Source organism: Priceomyces carsonii (assembly GCF_900007245.1).
Source record: "Priceomyces carsonii strain CBS4050 genome assembly, scaffold: Debaryomyces_carsonii_scaffold_7, whole genome shotgun sequence".
NCBI lineage: Eukaryota > Fungi > Ascomycota > Pichiomycetes > Serinales > Debaryomycetaceae > Priceomyces > Priceomyces carsonii.
The window spans coordinates 426,710-451,626 of record NW_026946680.1 but is presented as its reverse complement, the minus strand read 5'-3'; the positions used below and the strand labels follow the sequence as shown (position 1 = coordinate 451,626).

The 24,917-nt window shown below is 36.9% G+C and overlaps 12 protein-coding genes across 12 annotated transcripts, besides 1 other annotated feature; 5 read left to right on the top strand and 7 right to left on the bottom strand.

Moving 5' to 3' along the window:
• Window positions 1-590: 590 nt before the first annotated feature.
• On the top strand, window positions 591-5,714 carry PRCAT00006051001 (aminophospholipid-translocating P4-type ATPase; the record flags this gene model as incomplete). The annotated part of the gene is made up of 1 exon (XM_062956169.1): window positions 591-5,714. One exon carries the CDS (start codon window positions 591-593, stop codon window positions 5,712-5,714), a length of 5,124 nt encoding a protein of 1,707 aa, XP_062812699.1.
• A 993-nt stretch (window positions 5,715-6,707) lies between these two features.
• Window positions 6,708-7,607, top strand: PET9 (ADP/ATP carrier protein; the record flags this gene model as incomplete). The annotated part of the gene is made up of 1 exon (XM_062956168.1): window positions 6,708-7,607. The coding sequence occupies one exon, from the start codon at window positions 6,708-6,710 to the stop codon at window positions 7,605-7,607; it is 900 nt and encodes a 299-aa protein (XP_062812698.1).
• A 410-nt stretch (window positions 7,608-8,017) lies between these two features.
• On the bottom strand, window positions 8,018-9,265 carry SPE2 (adenosylmethionine decarboxylase; the record flags this gene model as incomplete). The annotated part of the gene is made up of 1 exon (XM_062956167.1): window positions 8,018-9,265. One exon carries the CDS (start codon window positions 9,263-9,265, stop codon window positions 8,018-8,020), a length of 1,248 nt encoding a protein of 415 aa, XP_062812697.1.
• A 133-nt stretch (window positions 9,266-9,398) lies between these two features.
• Window positions 9,399-9,467: a sequence feature (Short protein (PRCAT00006048001, CUM68326.1) was converted to a misc_feature.).
• A 736-nt stretch (window positions 9,468-10,203) lies between these two features.
• On the bottom strand, window positions 10,204-12,276 carry VPS1 (dynamin-like GTPase; the record flags this gene model as incomplete). Its single annotated transcript, XM_062956166.1, has 1 exon — window positions 10,204-12,276. The coding sequence occupies one exon, from the start codon at window positions 12,274-12,276 to the stop codon at window positions 10,204-10,206; it is 2,073 nt and encodes a 690-aa protein (XP_062812696.1).
• A 222-nt stretch (window positions 12,277-12,498) lies between these two features.
• PRCAT00006046001 (AGC family serine/threonine-protein kinase) lies at window positions 12,499-13,908 on the bottom strand (the record flags this gene model as incomplete). The annotated part of the gene is made up of 1 exon (XM_062956164.1): window positions 12,499-13,908. One exon carries the CDS (start codon window positions 13,906-13,908, stop codon window positions 12,499-12,501), a length of 1,410 nt encoding a protein of 469 aa, XP_062812695.1.
• Window positions 13,909-14,094: 186 nt separating this feature from the next.
• PRCAT00006045001 (ADP-ribose 1''-phosphate phosphatase) lies at window positions 14,095-14,718 on the bottom strand (the record flags this gene model as incomplete). Its single annotated transcript, XM_062956163.1, has 1 exon — window positions 14,095-14,718. The coding sequence occupies one exon, from the start codon at window positions 14,716-14,718 to the stop codon at window positions 14,095-14,097; it is 624 nt and encodes a 207-aa protein (XP_062812694.1).
• A 20-nt stretch (window positions 14,719-14,738) lies between these two features.
• Window positions 14,739-15,890, bottom strand: PRCAT00006044001 (uncharacterized protein; the record flags this gene model as incomplete). The annotated part of the gene is made up of 1 exon (XM_062956162.1): window positions 14,739-15,890. One exon carries the CDS (start codon window positions 15,888-15,890, stop codon window positions 14,739-14,741), a length of 1,152 nt encoding a protein of 383 aa, XP_062812693.1.
• Window positions 15,891-16,010: 120 nt separating this feature from the next.
• On the bottom strand, window positions 16,011-17,231 carry PUS4 (pseudouridine synthase; the record flags this gene model as incomplete). The annotated part of the gene is made up of 1 exon (XM_062956161.1): window positions 16,011-17,231. One exon carries the CDS (start codon window positions 17,229-17,231, stop codon window positions 16,011-16,013), a length of 1,221 nt encoding a protein of 406 aa, XP_062812692.1.
• A 271-nt stretch (window positions 17,232-17,502) lies between these two features.
• On the bottom strand, window positions 17,503-18,201 carry PRCAT00006042001 (uncharacterized protein; the record flags this gene model as incomplete). Its single annotated transcript, XM_062956160.1, has 1 exon — window positions 17,503-18,201. One exon carries the CDS (start codon window positions 18,199-18,201, stop codon window positions 17,503-17,505), a length of 699 nt encoding a protein of 232 aa, XP_062812691.1.
• Window positions 18,202-18,340: 139 nt separating this feature from the next.
• Window positions 18,341-18,628, top strand: PRCAT00006041001 (uncharacterized protein; the record flags this gene model as incomplete). The annotated part of the gene is made up of 1 exon (XM_062956159.1): window positions 18,341-18,628. The coding sequence occupies one exon, from the start codon at window positions 18,341-18,343 to the stop codon at window positions 18,626-18,628; it is 288 nt and encodes a 95-aa protein (XP_062812690.1).
• A 1,589-nt stretch (window positions 18,629-20,217) lies between these two features.
• On the top strand, window positions 20,218-21,228 carry PRCAT00006040001 (SDR family oxidoreductase; the record flags this gene model as incomplete). The annotated part of the gene is made up of 1 exon (XM_062956158.1): window positions 20,218-21,228. One exon carries the CDS (start codon window positions 20,218-20,220, stop codon window positions 21,226-21,228), a length of 1,011 nt encoding a protein of 336 aa, XP_062812689.1.
• Window positions 21,229-22,600: 1,372 nt separating this feature from the next.
• Window positions 22,601-24,829, top strand: PRCAT00006039001 (uncharacterized protein; the record flags this gene model as incomplete). Its single annotated transcript, XM_062956157.1, has 1 exon — window positions 22,601-24,829. One exon carries the CDS (start codon window positions 22,601-22,603, stop codon window positions 24,827-24,829), a length of 2,229 nt encoding a protein of 742 aa, XP_062812688.1.
• Window positions 24,830-24,917: the final 88 nt, after the last annotated feature.

Sequence of the window (24,917 nt, the reverse complement as noted above, 5' to 3'; positions counted from 1 at the left end):
CGGGTTCGAATAAGCATTTAAATAAGCCATGTTTAAAAAATTACACCTCTTTTTGTTTTATGTTTCAGTATGAGCGAAATATATATCGGCTCGGAGATTCACATCCAGAGCTTCCGGCTGCTCTGGAAAAGGTCACTTGAATAGAGCACCTTTTACTAAAATATATATCTAAACTGACTCGCAAATCAGTAGATTCATTTCATTGTGAAAGTATAGTTCTGTTTGATTAGTGACTTTCGATTTATATTTAGCTCAAAACGCGTTAAACAACCACCCCCTTCCGGTCTAAATTTTTTTTTTTTTTGTCTAAAGTTAGATCGCCTCACGATACATCACTTCCATTTCTGTTTGAACGGAATTTAGTTTTCTTTCTATTAAGTAAACTTTTAAACATTAGAGACTACTTTTACATCTGAACGCTTGACAAGTATACCAATAAATCACTGGATATCGTATTAGACGGAGCTACATCTATTTAATTGCGTTCATATTTCGGTATACTCCTGCGATTGTCTGTCAAGTAAAATTGATTCTGGTGATTATTATAGATCCATAAAGCTGATTAATAAAGAAAATATCATAAGTACCCAATGTCGGGGGAAGAGGATAGGAGCTATAACTTTTCCAATAATAGCTATGTCTCGGATACCTCAGCAATTAGTTTGAGCAGCGAGATCAAGGGACAGAGAAAGGCTAGTGATCAAACTCACCGAAGTTCAGTTCATAGAAATCAAAGTGATGCTAGTGGTGACTCTTTCTTTTCTACTAGACTGCCGCATATATTGGATCATGACACTGATGGGGGATTTAGTGGCCAACCTACTCCGGATTTAAATATTGAAAGTAGAAGCTCCGCCAGTCCTAAACCGAGCAGGAAAACGTCATTAAGGTTCAGATTGCCTGATTCCCTGTCGGCATCTACACCGCCAACTACGAGCTCCTCAGCCGCATCTTCGAAGCTCCATCATCATAATAAATTTGGTTCCCCTTTCATGGATGAAAATGTTATCATGGAAAATGAGATTTATGATGGAAGTAGACCTCAATCGCCCCACTTTCCTGATGACATCATATATACAACTGACCTTGAACCTCATTCTTCTTCTTCAAAGGATTCCGATATAGGTTCCTCCGCTCTAGAAAGGAAAGAATCAACAATGAAAAGACATAGGTGGGGTACTACTAGAAATAAAAAGGGAAGACCCATGAAGGAGAAAGTTAACAGGTCTAAGACTTTAAAAAAGATTTTACGTCACCCAAGCCATTCACATCGTTCGACTGACCGAAATAATTCTGTTATCAGAAAGCCAAGTAGCGCAGAATCTATAATTGATGACTATGACACCGATAGAGACGAAGACGACAACGATGAGGAAGAAGGTGACCCTGCCGATCGCAAATCTGAAAAACGAACAGTTGTTTTTAATAGAGTGTTAAAGAACGAATTGCTAGACCCCGAAACTGGAAAGCCACTTACCAACTATCCACGAAATAAAATCAGAACAACCAAGTACACTCCTCTTAGTTTTCTCCCTAAGAACATTACGAATCAATTTCTTCACAATGTTGCCAATATTTATTTCCTTGCTGTTATTATATTGGGTGCCTTTGGAATTTTTGGCGTGCCTAGTCCTGTGTTATCGGCCGTACCATTAATATGTATTGTTATTATCACAGCTATAAAAGATGCAATCGAAGATTCAAGACGTACGGTTTCAGACTTGGAAGTAAATAATCAAATCACACATATATTAACTCAGGTGTCGGACTCCGACACAGGCTATGTCTATGAGAATGCCAATATTAATGATGAAAAAATCTCATTATGGAGGCAATTTAAGAAAGCCAATTCAAGACTCTTATTCAAAACGATCGACAAAATTAACACAAATTTCACGAAACAAGGAAGAGCCCGCAAAGAGAGGGAGAGATTTAATGAGGAAAATAACAACCCTGAGCATAATAACAAAAAATCTTTTGATTCAGATTTAAACGATTATAGAAATAGCTTGGAAGACCCATTTAGAGATAGAGTTAGGAAATCATTTCAACTGCATCGTGGGTCAAAACAATTTGACCGTCATAGAACCATGAAATTTGCTAAGAAGTACTGGAAAGATGTTAAAGTGGGAGATGTGCTTAGAATTTACAACAACGACGAGATACCTGCTGATGTGGCCATATTATCCACAAGTGACGAAGATGGCTGCTGCTATGTTGAAACGAAAAATCTAGATGGTGAAACAAACTTGAAAGTTAGGCAGGCTCTAAAATATGGTTCTGTTGAACATGAGATAAAAAAGGCAGATGACTTGATGGCTCGAAGTTTTGAGATCGAAAGTGAGGGTCCTCATCCAAACTTATATTCGTATGAAGGTAATTTAAGATACGGCGACGATGGCGAACAACAGGAAGCGATTACAATAAATAACTTGCTTCTCAGAGGCTGCTCTTTGAGGAATACTAAGTGGGTAATTGGGGTGGTTGTATTTACTGGATCGGATACTAAAATTATGATAAATGCAGGTGTAACTCCAACAAAACAGTCTCGAATTTCTCGTGAATTAAATTACTATGTGTACTTAAACTTCATCCTTTTATTTCTATTGTGTTTCGTATCAGGTCTTGTTAATGGTATCTATTATCGATCAAACCATGTCTCTCGAGATTTTTATGAATTCGGCACAATTGCAGGTACCCCCGCCTTAAATGGTTTGGTAAGTTTTTTCGTGGCTGTTATCCTATATCAATCTTTGGTTCCGATTTCCTTGTATATCACGATCGAAATTATTAAAACGGCACAAGCATTTTTTATTTATTCAGATATAAGGATGTACTATGAACCGTTAGATTACCCCTGCACACCGAAATCTTGGAATATATCTGATGACTTAGGGCAAATTGAGTACGTGTTTAGTGATAAGACAGGTACACTAACACAGAATATAATGGAATTTAAGAAATGTACAATTAATGGAGTTAGCTATGGCAGGGCTTATACCGAAGCCTTAGCAGGATTGAGGAAGAGACAAGGTGTTGATGTGGATACTGAAGCTGCCACGGAGAAGGAGTTGATTGGCAAAGACAAAGAAGAAATGATGAGTATTTTAGATGATATCTCGCAATCAACAAAAAGTTATCACGATGAGTTGACTTTTGTTTCTTCGGAGTTTGCAAAAGCGCTCAAGGGATCACAAGGTGAAGAGCAGAAACATGCGAATGAACATTTTATGCTGGTGCTAGCCCTTTGCCATTCCGTCTTAACAGAAGCAGATCCTAAAAATGACGATAAGATGCTTTTAAAAGCACAGTCGCCAGATGAAGCTGCATTGGTAGGCACAGCAAGGGCTGTTGGTTTTGCTTTCACTGGAAACACAAAGAAAGGCGTGCTGGTCGATTTTCAAGGTGAAAGTAAAAACTACCAAGTTCTCAACACGTTAGAGTTCAACTCAACAAGAAAGAGAATGAGCGCTATTATCAAGGTCCCACCTGAGAACCCTGGAGGAGAACCGAAAGCAATTCTCATGTGCAAGGGTGCAGATTCAGTAATATATAATCGTTTATCAAAGTCAAATGATAGGACGCTCTTAAATCAAACTGCGAAACACTTGGAGGAATTCGCAACTGAAGGTTTAAGAACATTATGTATTGCCCAGAGGGAGCTAACATGGACCCAATATACCGAGTGGAATAAGAGGCACCAGGCAGCAGCATCTTCTTTGGACAATAGAGAGGAAAAAATGGAGGAGGTCGCAGATTCCGTAGAAAGAGAGTTGATATTGCTTGGTGGAACGGCTATTGAGGATAGACTTCAAGATGGCGTCCCTGACTCGATATCCATTTTGGGTCAAGCTGGTATTAAGTTATGGGTTTTGACTGGTGATAAAGTTGAAACTGCCATCAATATAGGATTTTCCTGTAACCTACTTGCTAATGAAATGGAATTATTAATATTAAAGTGCCACTTGTCGAAAGAAGAATCGATGAAGGTTGAAATAATGGAAGAATTACTGGAGAGCGAGTTAGTTAACAGACTTGTCACTTATTATTTATCCAAACACTTCGGCAATAACGGAACAGTTGAAGAGTTGGATGAGGCTATGGATGACCATACTCCACCAAGCGATGGATACGGTGTCGTGATTGATGGTGATGCTCTAAAAATTGTATTATCAGATCCTGATACCAGGAGAAAATTTCTCCTTTTATGTAAACATTGCAAAGCAGTTCTTTGCTGCCGAGTATCTCCTGCCCAAAAGGCCGCAGTTGTTAAACTAGTCAAGGATTCTTTGGATGTCATGACATTAGCGATAGGTGATGGCTCAAATGACGTCGCAATGATTCAGGCTGCTGACGTGGGCGTTGGTATTGCTGGTGAAGAAGGAAGGCAAGCTGCAATGTCGTCAGATTATGCGGTTGGTCAGTTCCGTTACTTAGTAAGACTATTACTAGTTCATGGAAGATGGTCTTATAAGAGATTTAGTGAAATGATTCCAAGTTTCTTCTATAAGAACGTTATTTTTTCATTAGCTTTATTTTGGTATGGAATTTATAATGATTTTGATGGTTCATATCTTTTCGAGTACACTTACTTGATGTTTTATAATTTGGCATTCACATCATTGCCCATTATCTTTTTGGCAGTCTTTGATCAGGATACTAGTGCAAAAGTCTCATTATTGGTTCCTCAGCTTTACCGAACAGGTATCACGAGGAGCGAGTGGACTCAAACTAAGTTTTGGTGGTATACGATCGATGCAACTTATCAATCAGTTATTTCTTTTTTCTTTCCCTATTTGATGTATTACAAATCGTTTCAAGGGATGAATGGATTACCAATTGATCACAGGTTTTGGATAGGAATTGTTGTTACATGTATCTCTTGTATTGCTTGCAATCTTTATATATTGTTGCATCAGTATAGATGGGATTGGCTATCATCTTTGATCGTCGCATTGTCAATCTTGATCATATATACATGGACGGGTTTGTGGACCACCTCAACATATTCTCAAGAATTCTACAAAGCGGCGCCACAAATGTTTGGAAGTACTGGCTTTTGGGCTTGCTCGTTTATCGGAGTGATTGTGTGTTTACTTCCTCGAGTTACATACGACTTTCTTCAAAAAGTAATCTTTCCAAAGGATATCGACCTTATTAGAGAATGTGTAAATCGTGGGGACTTTGATGCCTACCCTGAAAACTATGATCCAACGGATCCTAATAGACCCAAGATTAGTGAATACAGTAATGAAGTCGTCAAGAGAATTAGCATGAATCAAAATAGGTCGGAGTCAACAGTCTTTTCTAAAGATATAGCGTCCAATAATAAAGCGGACCCCGAGAATCTCAAGTCTCCAGCAAAGACTTATCAGCGATATGTACCGCCGAGCTCTCCTAGTATTTCTTCACCTAGGTCGACTTCATTCACCGGCACACAAAAATCTCCTCAAAGAAATTCAATCATCAATATTTTCAAAAGAAAACATAAGGTTCCAAGTACCTACTACGATAATAATCATGACTTTATAGATGCTTATAACTTGTCCAATGATACTATGGATGATCTTAACGGAACGTTACACACGGAGGAAATTGCAATGGAGGATTTCGCAGCCAACTATGAGCGCGCATCCCGAATCTCGGATGAAAATCATCGACGTCTTTCTGGCAACATTACACCAACCCAGTTGAGCCCTACTCACCGCAAGTAGTCCTCTTAATGTCAAGTGATATATGGCTTATCTCTTGCACATTAAGAATTTCTGTACAACTCATTATACATATATATGTATTTAAATCACTTTAGACATTATAAACAGTTGATTTTCCTGCCTAGTGTATTTGACGCGCAAAAGTAATTTTCTAGCCACAAACGTCGGTTACATCGCCGGTGACCTCGTACGAAAAAAGAAAAAGAAAAAGAAAAACAGACAAAAGAAATCCACCGGTTATGAACGGGATGTCGGCTTTTATGCCGGCTTCTAAACCGTTAGATCGAGCATTCTACAAAGGTGCGATCCAAAGGACCCCATTTGAAAGCGATTTTACGGAGTTAACACAGAGAAGTGTTAGCATTAGCAAGTGTTCCCACTAAAGCCAAACTCCGCTAACTTACCCTACTCACCCCGCAGGTTATATGGGTTAATCAATTATATATCCAGTTTCACCACTTGATATCTAGGTTGGCTTCTAGGAGGCTCTTAATACCTCGATCAACTCGCGATTCAGTATTTGTGTAACAAAGTAATTTTTTTTTTCGCTATTCCATTTGTTCATAGCCGTGTTCCGGGGACTTGTTGATAATATAGAGATTTCCATGCCCTTTATAAAGCTCCATAGTGTACATCTCTGATGACTGCATTACTGCATTTCCTTCTTACAATTCCGATTCATCATATATTGTTTATAGATTTTTCTGGCACCTGAAAGAGGTATTTAAAGAAAATCAGGCCCATCGCAAAAAATCGTTACCCGGGTTATGCATTGCCATTCAACAAATCAAAATGCGCGTTTTAGCGCCCAGCCCGAAATAGCCCGCTCATAAGTTCCTATATTAAACCCCCTTTCGTCGACGAACGGATCCGATATTTAAGGCAGAAGAAATCCTTTAAAGAATTTTTATATAATTTCTTAACTGTTCATAGTTCGCAACTTAGCTTGTAACTAACATATATTCATAGTAGTAGAGACTTCTGGTAATTAAAATGGACGGATTCTTAGTTGACTTTTTAATGGGTGGTGTTTCCGCCGCTGTCTCCAAGACTGCAGCAGCCCCAATTGAAAGAGTCAAATTATTGATTCAAAATCAAGAAGAAATGATCAAACAAGGTCGTTTAGCAAGACCATATGATGGTATTACTGAATGTTTCAAGAGAACTGCTGCTGAAGAAGGTATCTCTTCTTTCTGGAGAGGTAACACTGCTAATGTTATCAGATACTTCCCAACCCAAGCTTTGAACTTTGCTTTCAAGGATAAGTTCAAGGCCATGTTCGGTTTCAAAAAGGACGAGGGTTACTGGAAATGGTTAGCTGGTAACTTGGCTTCAGGTGGTTTGGCTGGTGCCACTTCCTTGGCTTTCGTTTACTCTTTGGATTATGCCAGAACCAGATTGGCTAATGATGCCAAGTCTTCGAAGGGTAATGGTGAGAGACAATTCAAGGGTTTATTGGATGTTTACAAGCAGACTTTAGCTTCTGACGGTATTGCTGGTTTGTACAGAGGTTTCGGTCCATCTGTTGCAGGTATCATTGTCTACAGAGGTTTATACTTCGGTTTGTACGATTCCTTAAAGCCTGTTGTCTTAATTGGTCCATTAGAGGGTTCTTTCCTTGCTTCTTTCTTGTTAGGTTGGACTGTTACCACTGGTGCTTCTACCGCTTCTTACCCATTAGATACTGTTAGAAGAAGAATGATGATGACTTCTGGTACTGCTGTTAAATACAAGGGTGCTTTAGACTGTTTCCAAAAAGTTGTCGCTGCTGAAGGTGTTGGTGCTTTGTTCAAAGGTTGTGGTGCTAACATTTTGAGAGGTGTCGCTGGTGCAGGTGTTATTTCCATGTACGATCAATTGCAACTTATCATGTTCGGTAAAAAATTCAAGTGAACTAATTAAACAATGATTATGTATTAATCTTATTGTTGTATATACTTTGTTTAATATTTAATTAGTTTTTTTGTTTTATTTATTTTGAAATGAATTAACCATCTATTTCTCTGCCTCGTAAATGCATGTAACTTGAGCGTTAAGGTGTGTAATTTGATGAGGTGTTAGATTGGGATCAATGTATATTACGCGAAAGAAGTAAGATAAAAGAATCAATATGAAAAAGTAAACCTTGAGAAACTAAATTTTCGAAAGAAAGACGTACTGACGTTTGTAATGAACATATTGAAGTTAGATTTCGATTACGTCTCCCTAAGCCAGTGAAGGAAAGAAGAGTACGAAAAAACCATTGTCAAGGAATCATTGAACTATCAGTATCCCCCTAAGTTTGCGACTGCAGCAGAAACTTATCATCTTCTTTTATGAAAATTTAAGTATAGTAGTTTATTATCATTCATCAAGTCATACAAAATCTTCTCTTGCTTAATGTAACCAAGCTTTTTCAAAACAATATCACAATTTTGCAAACTATCAAAACCTTCATCCAGTGCGTCCAATTGTGCGCTGAATAAAGTTAGAGAAAATCTGCCTGGCTTGAAAGTAGCTAATATTTTCAATAGTAAATCGACTGGATTTTGACAATAGCTAGCATCCGAGAATGGAAAATTAGTCTCGAAAGAGGCGTAAGACCATCCTGCTTCCGGTGTCACATGTAGCGTATAATAAAAACCATCTGAGCTAATTGAGTTCGATGAAAACCCGCAAGGAGTAAAAGAAAAAGAATCATGCTGAAAACTAACTTTTCCCAGACGTGCATCTTCTTCTAATTCCATAGAATCGGACAAAGATGGAGAAGGTAAATGTGTAGAGCTTTGTTCCGATCCAAACAACATATTCAATTCGGTATCTATCATCATCTTTTTACCAATATCGTGACCCAAGTCATGTAAAGCATTAGAGTCTGACAGAGAAGCAAGCTCTCCAGGAGTTCTCGAGGTACAGAATTGTGCCGCCTTCTCCTGGTTTAACTCAGTCATCAAAACCTCAAAAGTCTGGTCTTTACTTGCACTAACAGAATCACAGCCACCAGTATAAAGATACCAATGATCATCACTTGCACAATTTCCCACCACGTATGACTTACCGTTCGCAAAATAGTCATTTAACTTAGACACCTCGAATTTCCAGTCCTTGTGAACGTCCTCTTGCTTATCAGGAAACATGAACGACCTTCTAGAATAGAAAACCCTGAAAGTGTCAAAACTTTTAAATATAACCTTGTTTTTGAAGTAGGATTCCGTCACAATATCGAAGAGCCTTTTGAGACATCCCAAAGTTGTAGTAGTACCGCAAGTCTTTAAAATAAGTTTGTGTGGAAATACAAATAGAGAGCTTTCGCTCAACAAATAAGCATCAACAGAAGATGATGATTTCCTCGACAATATCTTACAATTTACAAGGTCAAGCATCTCAGTCCACTGACAAACAGGAATTGATCTTAATCCCTTTTTTGGATAGTTTAACGGGATATGATCTTCCGATTTCCAAAACCAAATTTCTAAAAGTTTTTCAGGACCCTCGAACGCAAATGTCGAGTCCAACACCGTAGAGAGTTCGTGATCAACGAAACTACCATTTGAACATGAAGGAGCAACCATTCTCAGTGTTTATACACTTATACTATTTGTACCTTTTCTCGATTAATATGGTATGAAGTTCGAGATAAAAAAGAACCTTTACTTTTAATTTGGAACTTACTCTTGTAGTTTAGTTTGAGGTTTTTCGTCTCTTATGAAGCTAATTAAATCTGCTGAAACGAAGAGAGAAGTAGCAAGAAACGTTTCACCAAAATTTAATTAGATTTTGTTTTTGATATTTTAAATGTAAATTCTTTTTGTTTCACTCGGTGGAAGGGGGAGGGTCAACAACCAAGTGAACTGATAATGTATGTCAACAAAATATAAGCGAGGAAATTTTGGAAACTTTTAGTTAGCAATTGAATAAATTTGAATTTGATATTAGTTTTTATAACTCTCTATCAATGTTATCCAGGTTCAAGTAATTTATTATGGAAAGTATGTCGTGATTCTTTCTTGGGCATATAACTTTTCAAAAAAAGAGTGAAAGGTTATGCAATTGTAATGTTTAAGGATTAATCTCTCAAATCCTCACTCAATTATTCTCTCACCAGATAATTCTTAAGTACTTTAGAATTAAGGGATGGAAAGGTTCAGCGAAATTATTTGATCAATTAGTTTTCAAGAAACTGAAATCGTTATGACTTCTTCTCTGTAATTCAAGTTAGTTTCAAGACACTATAACAATGTTATCTATCTTTTCTAAACGTTTGAAGAGAAATGAATCGAATATACGTTTGCGAAAGAAAAATGACTGAAAAAAAAAAGACAAAATTGCTGATCAGATTCCGACCTGAATTCCGAGCATGAATTCGAAGAATTTAAGAAGAGCAGAGAGGCACTGATTTACAAGATCTAATTGATTCGATGAAAGAAGTTATTACTTTTATAGGGATCAAATCTAGTATTAAACCAAGGCAGAATATACTTAAATAACTTAAATTATCGACACAGTTCCTCTAAACACTGGAAACTATATCGCTAGCATTCTTCAAGACTTCAACCATCTTGACGCACTCTTTTCTCTTTTGAACTGTAAGTTCGTTTTCTTTGACAAGATCACCTAATTCAGGCGAATTGTAAAGCTTTTCCAATAGCTCTTTTTGGATATCATCCTTAGATCTCACAATCAATTTTAACATGATTGCCTTTGGAATGAAGTCTGCAACAGTTCTCTTAACAATATTATAATACGATGAAATCAACAACTTTATAACTTCTGTCTCCATGGACTCTCTTTCGCTCATAGTTCCAGTTGCCCTCAACACCGGGGGAGGAGCCTCCATAGATTGTAATCTCTTTTTGTTTTTCGATGAGAAAAATCCCCCAAAAAATCCATTAGAACCATCGTCTTTTTGAGACTGTGGACTTTGTTGCTGGGCTGGTTGCTGTGCCAAAGGTTTTCCTGACTTTGGATCAACCGCGACTTGAGGTTTCGGGTGGAATTTCTCCTCAACGATAGCCATAGCCTGCGAACCTTTCAATAAGTCAGGATGAGCGGTATTGACATATGTCTCCTCTGATTTTATCACATCAATCACAAACGTATTAGTCGGAATTAACGCATCTCTCAAAAATTGAATAAAGTGTTGAGAAAGTTGCTCCTTCAATGCCGGATATCTGGAATACTGAGTTTGGGAAAGTATCTGCGACAAAATTCTTACCAATTCATCAAAAATTAAATTGATGCAACGTATAGAAGGCTCTTCCATTCTACGAATTTGCTGCTTCACTAAGACCTCAAAAGCTTCAGTTCCAACAAAAAGAGAAGGCGCTGATCCAGAAGTGTTATGCATAATAGTCCTGATATCAGCGTCTTTGATTTGGTCGAAAGGATCCAAGGAATTGATACCGTTTTTAAATATTTCATGGAAAACAAACGAGATACGGGCACCTCCACTTAGTTCTTGAGAGCTTAATTCTTTTGATTCACCATCTAGAATTCCATTGTAATCTTTAGTAAAATTCGTGATCATGCTTAAAGCAATGGAAGTGGGTGACTCTGACATTTCTGGTCCCAATAAGCTTAATTCATTTTGGTACTTCTTCAAAGAGTGCTCGATCCTCATCTTGATGTCTGGTAAAGTACCTTTAATATGATGCAACAAAATACCATTCAACTTCTTGGCTAAGTACGGGGTTCCACAATAATGTGCCTTAGCTTTGTAAGAAGGATGATTCTCGAAATATCTTCTTTCATCCTCTAATGCCTCTCTTATGGTCTTCTTCGCCTCAATATCTTTCTGACCCCTATTTATTACAGGTACATAACCAAAACGCAAGGGAATGACCCTTCCAGCCAATATATCAATAACATCGGTACCATGATCCATTAAATCTACCTTAGTCAAAACACCTATAGTCCTAGAACCCTCTGGGTCCACTTCCCTAGCTAATTTCAACCCGTCTGAGTTGGCCAAATCTGTGTTAGCGGCATTGACGGATAATATGATAGCATTTGGCTTTCCAATAAACTTCATAACCATATCCCTAATCTGTCTTTCGATATCTTTGGGCTGGTCACCAACAGGAACTTTAGTTAATCCCGGTAAATCAACCAAAGTCAATGTTAAAACATGAGGAGAGTATATCCTTAAATTAATTGGAACCGGCGATATACCCAAATTTTTACCTGTCTTAGCATCTGTTTCTCTGACAATCTCACTTCTAATATCCTCAAAATTGAAAAATTTCTTACCGGGCAAATGTAAGAACTCACCCCATTCATCAGCGTTATTCTCCGACGCCTCACCCTTGTCATTAGTAGTATTAATATCAAGTAATTCGTTAGAGGGTCTTGGCGTTGCTCTTCTATTGATTAATTGCAATACAAGTGGTCTCCTTGTAACTATTCCTGCTCCTCTAGGTAAGAAATCTCTACCGACTATATTCTCTAAAACTGATGATTTACCAGAGGATTGAGAACCCACTACAGTTATTTGAGGCAAATCAACTGGTGACGATGAACCTCCTCCCAAAGGAGCTAATGCATCTTGTAACTTGTTAATAGTCGCAATTAATGTTTCATCCATCTTAGATTACTTTAGATTACTTCCCAAATTGAACTTTTGCCTTCAAAGTGGCTTGTTTTTAAGGACACTGATAATATAAACGGTGTTCAAAAGAGCATTTTTACGTTTTCACACGAACATTTATATACAGGGCATTATGAGCTACTTGTGAATTATCATGTTGCAAGTCGCAGTTCACACGATACTACTATTACGTACGCGAGTATTCGAAATATTACAAAGCTAGTTGAATCTCTCTATGAAACTGTTGCTTGCAGTATAGCTGAATCCCTTGAAAAGGCTACCACTAGGATGAGACATCGGTATATTGTAAGTTTCGTCAAAGTTCAAGTCACTTACTGGTAAGCTAGTGAACTGAGTATCAAAATTTTCAGCCAAACTAGGATCAGTGATAACGGGTTCAATTGGAGGTTTAGCTTTTAGATCCTGCTTCTCTAGGCTTATCCAATTTATCTTTCGGAAAAACCTATGGTTAGAAAATTGGTCCCATTTTTCATCGACCGAAAACCTTTTATTTGGGTTCTTATTCAAAAGCTTATGAAGCATATCCTTTGCATCCAACGAGAAATAAAATGGAATATTCAACTTCTCTTTTACTATTTTATTCTGAATTGCTTTGTGTGAATTTCCAGTAAATGGGGGTTTTCCCAGCATCATGTCATAAATCACACATCCCAAAGACCACCAATCAACCGCAAAACCATATGACTCGCCTTTTAATATCTCTGGCGCCATGTATTCAGGTGTTCCGATAATTGATGTACATCTATTGTTCTTGTCGTCAGTAATAGTCTTTGATAACCCGAAGTCTGTTAATACCAAATGTCCTGAACTGTTCAATAAGCAGTTTTCTGGTTTCAAATCTCGATAAACGATTCCTAGTCTATGCAAATGCCTTAAACCTAATGCCATCTCTGCTGCATAGAAAGCAACATCGCTCTCTTTAAATGCATTGCCTAGTTGGTTTTCTGGGGATGCTAAATGATGGAAAAGTTCACCACCGGGGATGTATTCTAGTAATAGATAAAACTTGTCTCTATCCTGTAGAGCATAGAATAACTTAACAATATTGGGATGGTGAGTTATATTGGTTAATATTTGTCTCTCTGAAATCGTTCGTTTTATATGATGTTCGTTTTCGTCCGTTGTCTTCAAAATGTTAATCGTCGGTTTCCTCACCTGTTTCTGAGCAAACAACCTGTTGGAGCTCTTATCTCGTACTAAGTGAACACGCCCATATGCACCCTGGCCCAAGACTTTTAATGGTTCGAAGTCGCTTAATGTCTTTTTCGAAAAATTAATATGATCAACTGTCACCCCAGAATCTCTTTGGCAATCTTCAGGATTACTTTCATAGTTCGCAGGAATAGTTAGCTCCTGATTAAAAGAAGAAATTGAAGACGACAAGTTTACCGATAGGCGGCTATATACAGAAGACCGCCGCCTCTGGTGCGACATCAACGTAGCAATCTCATCTCTGTTAAACGAATGCGCATTAAGTGGAGTAATCTCATAAGGATCTAGAATCCGCTCCTGCTCCTCGACTCCCTCGAAATGAAGAGGATTATCTTCAAGCTTTAGTCTGCCCAAGTCGTCAGATAAAACCTCCTCATCGAAATTGAACACATTCATGGTCCTGTTGAGAGGAGTGCTTGTATTGTTTTTCAAATTTTTGCAATTTCAAAGAGCAAAAATTTCCTGTGTATGCTAGACAATCGGACTACATGTAACACTTCAATGTCTCACGTCGTGTTTATTAATTTTGAAAAGAAACTTGAAAACCACAAAAAAAGTAAGGATCCCAATAGAATAATATAGCTAATCGATGACGTATATATTTATTTGCAATGTGTCGTACTTTAATAGTACCTTTTCGGATTCTGACCAGGGCACAGCAAATAAGCCAGCATTAATTTTTGGCATGTTAACAATAATTTGCCCAGCGTCATTACGCTCAAATTCCACATTGTTAGCTTCAAATGCAGATATTTGGTGAATTAAATCTCTCATAGCTGCATCTGTGTGTCTCACTATATCCTGAGGCCCGAGTTTCTTTGCTCCAGCAAAATCACTTGTAAAAAGACAAGCGACGTAGACATTATTTTCCCCATTTTTGTTACCTGCATCACTAGGACTGGAGGGAATTAACTGGGTCGTCCCTAACAATCCCGCAGGGTTTGATGAATGTTCCTTGCAGTACTTGTAATGCTTCTCATATGTGGAAGGGAACTTACGCTGAAAAATTGCTGCTACTCCGGCACCCCAGGAGCCACGGCAATTACAAGCATGAGCTAGAATTGAGACTATTCCTGCCTTCAGGACTCTGTGAGAGAATAAATCTCCTTTGATATAGTTTATCATATTTGAAGATTTGACTATTTCATAGTCAGGATCAATTGCTAAAATTGTTGTATTTGCCACGCCAAATTGACGTCTACTCATATATACACGTCCATGCAGAACTACAATAAAACAATTAATCTCTCACCGGAGGAGACATACATTATATTGTTGTATTTGAAGCCTGCCTCACATCCGCAACCAAAGACATTTTCTAAAACCTCCTCTACTCCGCAATCCTCGGAGTTGTACGAAAACTCTTCATAGGTGCGCTCAAAAATGATTACCTCCAGTGACTGCGGAAGCTTTGACATGGGGTTATTGTTGTGTTTCTTATCTTCTGGAGTAAGCATGTAAAATTCAATCTTGTCGCCTTTGTGAATATTTGCATTTGGAGAGAGTACAAGGATATTGGCCTTGGAACCCCAGCCGCCACCCCCTGCTATCACTTTGTACCGTAAGATGTGATTATTACTTCTTGGAAATATCTTGACATAAACTTCAGTATCCTTTGAAGAAATATTTGAAAGCATCTCATTTGACTCAAGGTATCCAGCGGCAGATTTCTTATTAATGGCTTTCACTAAATTTCCGACACAGTCTGTGATCTTCAAGGTTTCATCAGACTGTGAATGCAATGGAGTCCATTTGTCATATATTTCTGTAGGTGGACTTTCTGGAATTATGCCAGAGGAAAGGTCAATCGTAAGATTATTTAAAATTTGCCCTGATGCTTGATCTTTTAAATGTCTGGGCTGGAGATAGAACATCGTAACCAAATTTCCTGTAGAGAAAAGTGTGTTACTGGGCTGTAGTTCAACTCTAGAATGCTCTGAGAAATTAATTTTTAAACATTTATCAATTTGCTTCCAATTTTTTCTTGATTTGACTGACTTAGGATCTTCATGCTCTTCTGGAGCACTGTCAAAATCGTCCCTTTCGCTTAAGAGATTTGCATCATGTAATTTCACGTACTGATCGAGCCACATCTCTGAAACACCGTTTCTTTGTGAATTTGGAGTAACTGAGTCAATGCCCGCTACTACAATTTGTAGGTCAGTCTTTTCATGATGTTTCAATGATTCTTTGATAACATCATGTAATACATTCTGAGTGGCTAACACCAAAACACATTTAGACGAGATATTCTTTGGCTCTCTTAGAGTGAAGTTTGTCGGGTTGAGTGTTGTTCGTGTATAGATTTGCCTCAAAATCGAGCAATGCAGGGAAAAGACCCTGATCGACTGTCTTTGAAGGCACCCATAAATTGACATGTTGGCAAATCTCTTTACGAAGTATCTCATCGATGTCTTTTCTTAACATGCATCAATATACAGGTTTCATCTATAAAAGTCTACATAATCCAGACCAAGCGATTGATTCACCCCATCAAGTCATAAACGTATTTTCTTTGTTTTTGGTTCTTCGCTCTCATTAGCATCCCTTTGCAGATCCTCGCTAACTTCTACCTCTACCTTCTGCTCCTCGATAATCTCTTTTTCATTGGATGACAGTGAAAGCTTGCCTGTCAACAATTTGAATTCTAAATCAACGTTAACATCAGAACCATTATCTAAAACCTTCTTCAACACTGGTCCCCACACCTTTTCATTCCGATCTTTAAAGTCCAGAATTTTGAAAACGTTCTTACCTAATTCCCAATCCGACTGTTTTACTCTAATCAACTCAACCATGTATGCAGAAGAACCCAATCCTCTTCCTATATCACTTACCAAACTTCTAATATAAGTGCCCGATGAAACATCAGTGGTAAAATGAATTAAAGGAAGCTTTTCAGGTAAAAGTTCCCCTTCTTCAAGAAGAAAAGGATCTACAGGTTCCTTGGGAAGCCCTTCCACTTCCGCTCTCTCCAAGTATTGATCAGAAAAAAATAACGATGAATCATTTAACGTGGGGTTTCGAGCAAGCTGATGCTCTTTTGGTACTCCATTTTCATCTAACTGACTTTCTAAAGACGCAAACTGATGCAGTCTGCTTAAAGTATCTTCCTCGTGAACTTTAATATCGTGGATTTTAACCTTTCTCAGCTTTATTGGCTTAGGAAGAGGGATTCCCTCCCTAGCGTAATCGTATAATGCCTTTCCGTTCATCTTCAATGCTGAAAAAATCGGCGGTGTTTGTTGTAAATCACCAACAAACCTATAAGCTATGGACTCGATTAAATCCCTCGTGATATGATCTGTTTTGTTCTTGGTAATTATTTCACCCTCTGAATCACCTGTAGTAGTTGAAATGCCTAAAAGAGCCTTTGTTTCGTATGTCTTATTACATTCCCCAAGATAATATTGCAATTTCTTGGTACCATTACCAATACCGACTACTAAAACTCCACTTGCTAGTGGATCAAGGGTCCCTCCATGACCAATTTTGACTTTAAGATTCTTTACTTTCTTATCTATTTTTTGCTTCAGCCATTTTTTATCTGTGCTCAATGCTTTGATCGTTTTATTTCTTGCGTCAATCAAGTCTTGATGAAAAACAGATGATTTTGTGAAAATGGCTTGTAATTCCCCCAAAAAATTCGACGAAGATATGCCCGATGGCTTTTCAATTGCAAATATTCCATTCATACCTCTTAGCAGAAGACGGAACATGCATTAACAGCAAAATAGATCGATAATTCAAGTATTACAAGTCTTACATCTCATTGTAATTTTATTTGAGTATAAATAATATACAGGCACAGACACTCTGTTTTTCATAATATTTAGAGTCACGGTGAAGACCTCTTCACCGAAGTGATATCCTCACTCAAAAGGCTGAATTCATGTCCAGGTCTCGGTTGGGGGATTTGAATATCAAGCTATAATGTTTAATATTAGTAATGCGTTACTTCTCTTAGATTTCGAAATACTTCAAATTTTTTTAAAATATACTTACTGATAAAAACCCACTTCTTTTGGGTGAAATTACTCTTAAGTCTTTCTGAGCTCTTTTAAAGCCTTCGTTTACTTTGTCAATATATTCTTCTAATTCCCGTAGCATCCTCCTCCTGTAACCTTCGAAAATATACTTGTTAACAATCATGGAGAATAAATTAGCTGTGAACAAATTGAGTATATTTTCGATTAAATTGTGAATATTGTGGGGATCAGAAGCAACAAACAAGAAAGAATTGACTTCTCGGACAATTTTAACGAAGTCTTCTTGCGATAATAGATCCGGTACCAATGCTGTTTGAGAAGTGTAACCAAACACATTACCATCGAAGGACCCCTTTGGATCAAATGAATCTGTTCCATCATTCAATGCCGCAGGTTCATGACCTGGGATGAATTCAGAAAATTGGGGGATTAAGTCTGAATGTTTGACTTTATCATATACTCTTGGCACTCGTATTATTCTGGTTTGTTTAAACTTTGCTGAACCTTGATGGACATAAACATTAGGAAAATGATTGATTAGAAGAGGCTTTTTCTCAATATTACTCGAGTAGAGTGGCTTATAGTTATTAATCAAGAATTCTTGATAATTGAAAAAAAGCAATCCATCATGTTGAGTGTTGGTTTCATGTTCCTCAGTATTATGCTTCTGAAAGGAATACTTATAATTAGGATCATTCATAAAGTAAGGGGCTCAAGCAAGCCACACGTTGCATAAGCACCTTGTGATTTGCAGTATATGCGATTTTAATCGAATCGAAATGTTATAAGATGTTTTAAGAACTGTAACGAGATAACAGACTCTAAAGTACAAAAAGAAAATGCGCAAACCCGGAATCGAACCGGGGGCCCAACGATGGCAACGTTGGATTTTACCACTAAACCATTTGCGCATTAAATTGATTTTGCCCAGGATCGAACTGGGGACGTTCTGCGTGTTAAGCAGATGCCATAACCAACTAGACCACAAAACCAACTATAATTTTTTTTTAAGCATTAGTATTATAAGCATCATTACATTAAGGTTTAAAGAACATTATTTTTTTATGGGCCGAGATTCAATCTTGCAAGGTACAAGGTACTTTACCAGAGAATTTGATTACTATTAAGCAATACATAAGCTTAATGTAAATTTAATATGGAAAAAAATTCACCTTACAGTAGCATGGTGACGTACTGCCATTAGTCTTAATTTAAATTAATTTGAATGCTACATGAGCTGATTTGTTCAAGATTAGAAGAAAACCCTTCTCTTTTGCAGCACCCTAGTAGCCTGGCCATCTCAGTTCTAAACTCAAGAAATTCGGTTGTTTCAGTATTTTGAGGTCTTGTGTGTTAGAAATTTCAAAGAAAAGGTAATTGGAGATAAAAGAAACATCAAATAAAAAAAAAAAATGGTTAAAATGTGTTAACATAATCTGAACTGATGGAAAACACCTGAAGTTGGTTATAATTATTAACGCTTAAGACACAACTTGGACTTCTGTATCACCATCCTCATTTTCTAGAGATAACATTCCACGAATAGCCTAGCTGGCCGCTACGAAGTGGTGATACTCACTTCTTCTTTTTCATTGTGTTATACTTTGCTGATAAGGGAACCTAGATTCTTTTATACGAGCCATGGCTAAATCTTATTATTATACAAATAAAATATAGCTCAGTATTCTTGAACAAATTTTTAGCGGTCAAATGCAATCACTTAGGAATCACTGGAATATAAACTTATGCAGTATCTTAGTCTTAATGTCAAAGCTGTTAACGTATTTAGCAAAACAAGATAGCTTCTCTTTCCTCTAAGTATGAAGAAGGATCTATTAGCTTTTATATCAATATTTGATCAGTGAACATCCTTTTTTTCGGTAAAAGCTGCAAAAGAAAATTCGATTTTGAGTGGTGTACGTAATTGTAAGAGAATGACTTACTCAAAATGAGTGACTACGTGGTAATCATATACAGAATACTAAATAGTCGTAGTTTGAACTCAAGCAGAGCTCACTTTTAGGAGAGGAACTTGTTTCTTTTGTCCGAAGGTTTCTATACCGTGGAAGGTTGAGCACATGATACCTGATTTATAGCTTTCTATAATGGCTCCGGGTTTATAACAGTAAAGTTTCTTGACGATATATAAGTCTGCAGTCTATTTTACCATGTCATTCTTGGCTCAAATAGTTTTTATTTATCTGGAATAGAACCGCAAGACCAAGCTCAGCATCACATCCAAATTCTTTTCTTTCCTCAGTGAAAAGCACTAATCATTTTCTTTTCCCAATGACTTTACATGCTGTGTTCATCTTAAAGAATCTAACATGCAACACCGAGCTCCATTTGTGAATGTGAACTAAAAAATACTATACTACAACAGTCATTTATTCAAAACTTTCAAAACAAGGAAAATAAAAAAATGATCCATCGATAAGTCACTTCTTCGAAGCCATTGAGCAAAAAAAATGATCATAGAGGTTTCGGATATTGGTAATCTAACCTACATCTTGTATTATATAACGATTTTTACCTGATCTGATAGGAAACTCAGACTAACTGCGTGCGGGAAGCTTGCAAATACGACCGAATACCTAAAAAATAAGAGACAAAAGAGGTAAGTTTTGCCGAAAAGTGGAATCGGTGAGAAGCTAAAGTAACTTTCTTGATCCTTGTTCTCAAAAACACATTTTAAGGAGTATAAGCTATCTATAAAATGTCAATTACAGTATTAGTAACTGGAGCTACCGGCTTTATAGCTCAACACATAGTTGTTGAATTATTGAAAAATGGATATTTCGTAATTGGTACTGTACGGTCTAAAGAAAAAGGCGAAAGATTGCAGTCTCTATTAGATTCGGAATCTTTTCAATATGAAGTAGTCACAGATATTCAGAAAGAGGATGCTCTTGATGAGGTCATTAACAAACATCCCCAAATATCAATTGCACTTCACACTGCTTCACCTTTTCATTTCAAGTCGAATGACCCCGAGAAAGATCTCCTCTTACCGGCTGTTAATGGTACAAAAAATGCTTTAAAGCTGTTTAAAAAGTCGATTAATATTACAAGAGTTGTTGTTACGTCCTCATATGCGGCTATAGCACCAGCAAAGAAGGAGATTGACCATTCATTTACAATTTCGGAACTGACTTGGAACGACGTTACTTGGGAAGAAGCTTTGACGAATCCGATTTCAGGATATAGGGGGTCAAAGACATTTGCAGAACGAGCTGCATGGGACTTCACTGCTGAAGAAAAACCTGATTTTGTTCTTACGACGGTCAACCCAGGATTTGTATTTGGACCCCAAGCTTTTGATAGTGATGTTAGAGAGACTTTGAATACATCATCAGAAGTCATCAATTCCGTAATTAAACTCAAAGAAGGCGATGATATCCCAGCTTTCAAAGGGTGCTTTGTTGATGTTCGGGATGTCGCACAGGCCCATTTGGTTGCCTTTGAAAAGGAAAGTACTAAAAACAAGAGGTTGTTGATGTCTGCCGGAAGATTTTGTACTCAAGACATATTGGATATTCTCAGAAGTAATTTTCCATCATTAAAGGCTAAACTTCCAGCAGGTGAGGTTGGAAGTGGCCCCTCTGTTACGGCCACTTTAGCAAAAATTGACAATTCTAAAACCAAGGAACTCTTGGGTTTCAATCTAATTCTGTTGGAAAAATCCGTCATCGATTCACTGAGTCAAATTCTTGAAGCCAAAAAGTAGAGTATATGAAGTTGACTCTAGTAATTTGTTATGTCTAATTTGTCTCCATATCTATCATATCGATATTATTTCTGTTGAAATCTTGCCACTTATGTTCTTCTGACAGTTTTTGTAGGTATCTAGTATATCATTGTATCAACCTGTAAGACGAATATGCTCTCATCAAATATGATATTGCAAGCCCATAAGAGCTGTCCCTTTTGCTAGTCCTATTTTTGAACGGCGCGGCGCTAGGAAGCACGATATTAACAGGGACATTACGTTTTCTTAGAATAGTATAAGTCAATTCGAATAGAAGTAATAGGATAAAATTACCTTATTGTAGTCCTTGATCTTTGAATTGGTATATTAAATCTTGATAAGTTTGAAGTGCAATTTGCGATCACCCCTAGTATGGTTTGGTATCATGGCAGAGTTGGTAGACCTAAAATTAACATCTATAAATCTGAAATCAATGCTTATAAGCAAGCAAACTGTGACAAGGGACAAACAGTATATACTAGTGCCGCTTGAAGGAATGCCATCCTTCACGACTCACAATAAGATATACATTTAGCTGAGACTGTAGAACTATCTTTAGTTGTTTATCTTTAAGTTTTCTACTCTTTAAGTTATTTTCTAAATATGAGTTTTGATCTCAGTAAACATAATTACAATTATTTTGAAAGTGGTACTCGATGAAGTGTAGCTATCATATCTTTTACTTACAACATAATAGTGACAAAAATTTTTTATTTTTACTTACTTTAATTTTTGCCAACTATCGCGAACGTTTTCAATGAACATAAAAATATCCACAAGCGATGAAGTAAGAAAAGAAAATTTTTCTTTTTCCTAACGACTTGAGAGTTCTCAAACTGTTACTTAAAATACAATTAAGTAAGTATCCATTCAAAGATGTTGATGGCTTTCTGCAGCTGTTTAGGCTTCTTCTATGTACTTATCCTACAGTAATATTTTGAGACGCATATAATGATGATAATGAGTCACAAAGACTCTACTGTTAAACCCAGCTCAGTTGATTAATCTGTTCATGATAAGATGTATTTAGATATCTGATTATCGTGTCATCCACTGATATGGATAAGTACTTTCAATGTCTACAAAGTTCATAATACTAACAGACTGACTTTTTGTTAGACATTATAAATATCGCTATATAGTAATTAATACAAATTCACACACAAAAACTGTCATTTCCATTAAATGTACGTACTTTTTTCTATGATGATCTCATGACAACGTATCTATCTCTATAGTCCAAAGCTGTCTATTTTTTAGTTCCGCGTACAAAAATTTTTCACGTTCCACAAAGAGTTCAAAGGCATTTTTCTAAGTCTTGAACAACGGCTATAAAGTAAGAGCGCAAGATATGGTGTTGCTGAGACGGAATCTTTATAATGGTACCTTAAGACCTATATTATCAAAACTTCGCCCTGGCCTTATTATCAATTCACGGTATCAATCTACTGTAAAATCTTTCTTGTCTTCTCAAGAAGATAAAGTAGAATCGGAAGAACTGACTGTAAATGAAAAGAATCGTCCTAATTTACAGAAGCAAAATAAAAGTGGTAAAAAGTATAAACCATTGAACCGGAAACTAAAGGATATCACGGAACAGATACGCTCTTCTGTAAGGACGTCGACTAATGACTTAAACGAAGCTATCGATATTCTTGAAGAAGGCTTGAGCTACTTGAGAGAAGTTCAGATCCCTGAGCTGATTCCCGAAGACTCTCTTTATTCGATTTTCCAACCAATTTTGTTAGATATCATGGGAAGGGCCAAAGATGATACTGTTTCTATGAATAAATCGTTGGAAGATTTGTTGGATCTTTTCACTACATACTCAGTTGCTCATCAGTACCATTTCACAGCAGTTGCTGCACACGAGCTTTCAAATGGGGATGATAATCGAACTGGTTATGAAAATGTCTTGAAGACCTGGCTCAAATTTTTGGAGTATTCGAAATCTACCGATAATCCATTAATTTCTAAATATTATGGATTTATGAGACAAGAAAAAATCATATTCAACAAGAGCGATCTTAGAAATTTAGCCTATTATGCCTATGTTCAATCCTGTTTAATTCAGAACGTTGAATATAACCTCAACGATGCTTTGAAGATTTTGCAGACGGACCAGGTGCCTGAGATATTTCAAATAAGAAGAACTATAGCATCTTTAAATCTCACCACATCTCTCAGAGCAGATTTTGAAATTTTTTCCAAAAAGTTGGATAAAATTACTTTGGACCAGCTTGATCCTAATGGGTCCATAGTTGTCAGGAAAATTAATCGTGCTATTACCTCAAATGATGTTAATGCATTAAATCGTACGTACGAGCAAATTCAAAATTCGGCCCTTAATAGCAAAACACCAATTACTGAGAACACATTGGTGAGATTGATGAATGGGTATTATGAGTGTAAACTGTTCAAGAATGTATTTCGACTTTTCCAGGACTTGATCAAGAATGGTATTGAGAAGCCAAGTAGTGCATCCTGGGATTATCTTCTAAGAGCGATGGGTCACCCAAGCTTTCTTGCGGGAATGTCACCAGAAGAAGTAGAGTCCAATGTTTCCGTAATCGAACGAACAATTGACACAATCATTTCTAATGGAATTGATATCACACCGAAAACTCTTTCGATTATTATAGCAGCCTTTTCTAACCTGAATCGATTTGATAAAGTCGATGAATATTTACAAAAGTATAGCAATTCAGGTGATGGAAGTTTGCCCATTATTTATGCTACAAAGAACAATATCTTGGTAGGCTTAATTTTGAATCAAAAAATCGCCGAGTCCGAATCAAAGTTGAAAGAATATATGCAAGATGGATCGGGCTACATTCCTTCTACAACAACAATGAATACGTTTTTGAATTACTATGCAAAAGTCAAAAATTATAAGGCTGTTGATGGTATTGTCCAGTTCATGAAGAGGAATAATATTCCAGAAGAAATTGGAACTTACACAATAATTATGGACCTATTCTTCAAAATGCATCGTGAGAAAGGGTTATCGCCCAATATTGGAGAGTTACTAACTGAGTTTAGTACACAAGGTAGTGTTCCATTTAATGATTATGCTTACAGTACAATGATAGATGGTTTAGTTAAGGATGGTAGTAATTTAGAAGCAGCAAGAACATTATATACATATGCATCTAAAAAATACAGAAGTTCTGCTCAACTAGTCACTTCAATGCTTCAGGGAGAACTCGACTTTGGTTCCGTGGAAAGGGCGGAAGTTTTGTTTGCATACTATATCAAAAATATCAGAAATGATACCAGAGTATGGAACATGATGATTAAATCTCTTTTACCTAAGCACGAGGAGCTAGCAGTTCAGTATTTCTATAATTTTCAAAAACAAAGTGATGGCAGCTTGGAACCTAATTTTTATACCTATTATTTCTTGATAACTCATTTCATGAAACGTGGAAACTCTAAACAAATCCAGGCTATTCTCGATGAACTTTCCAGAAAACCTTTAAGGGAAATGGGCTTTGAATTACCTAGAATATTGAAGTCTTTAAGCAAGAAGCACCAGGTCGACGAGAACACATTAAGAAAAATTACAGAAACTCTTTAAAACACTTGTAAATAGAAAATACACGACATAATCTATTATAATTTAGAATCAAAAACATTTATGTAGGGCAATTAATAGAAAAGCATGC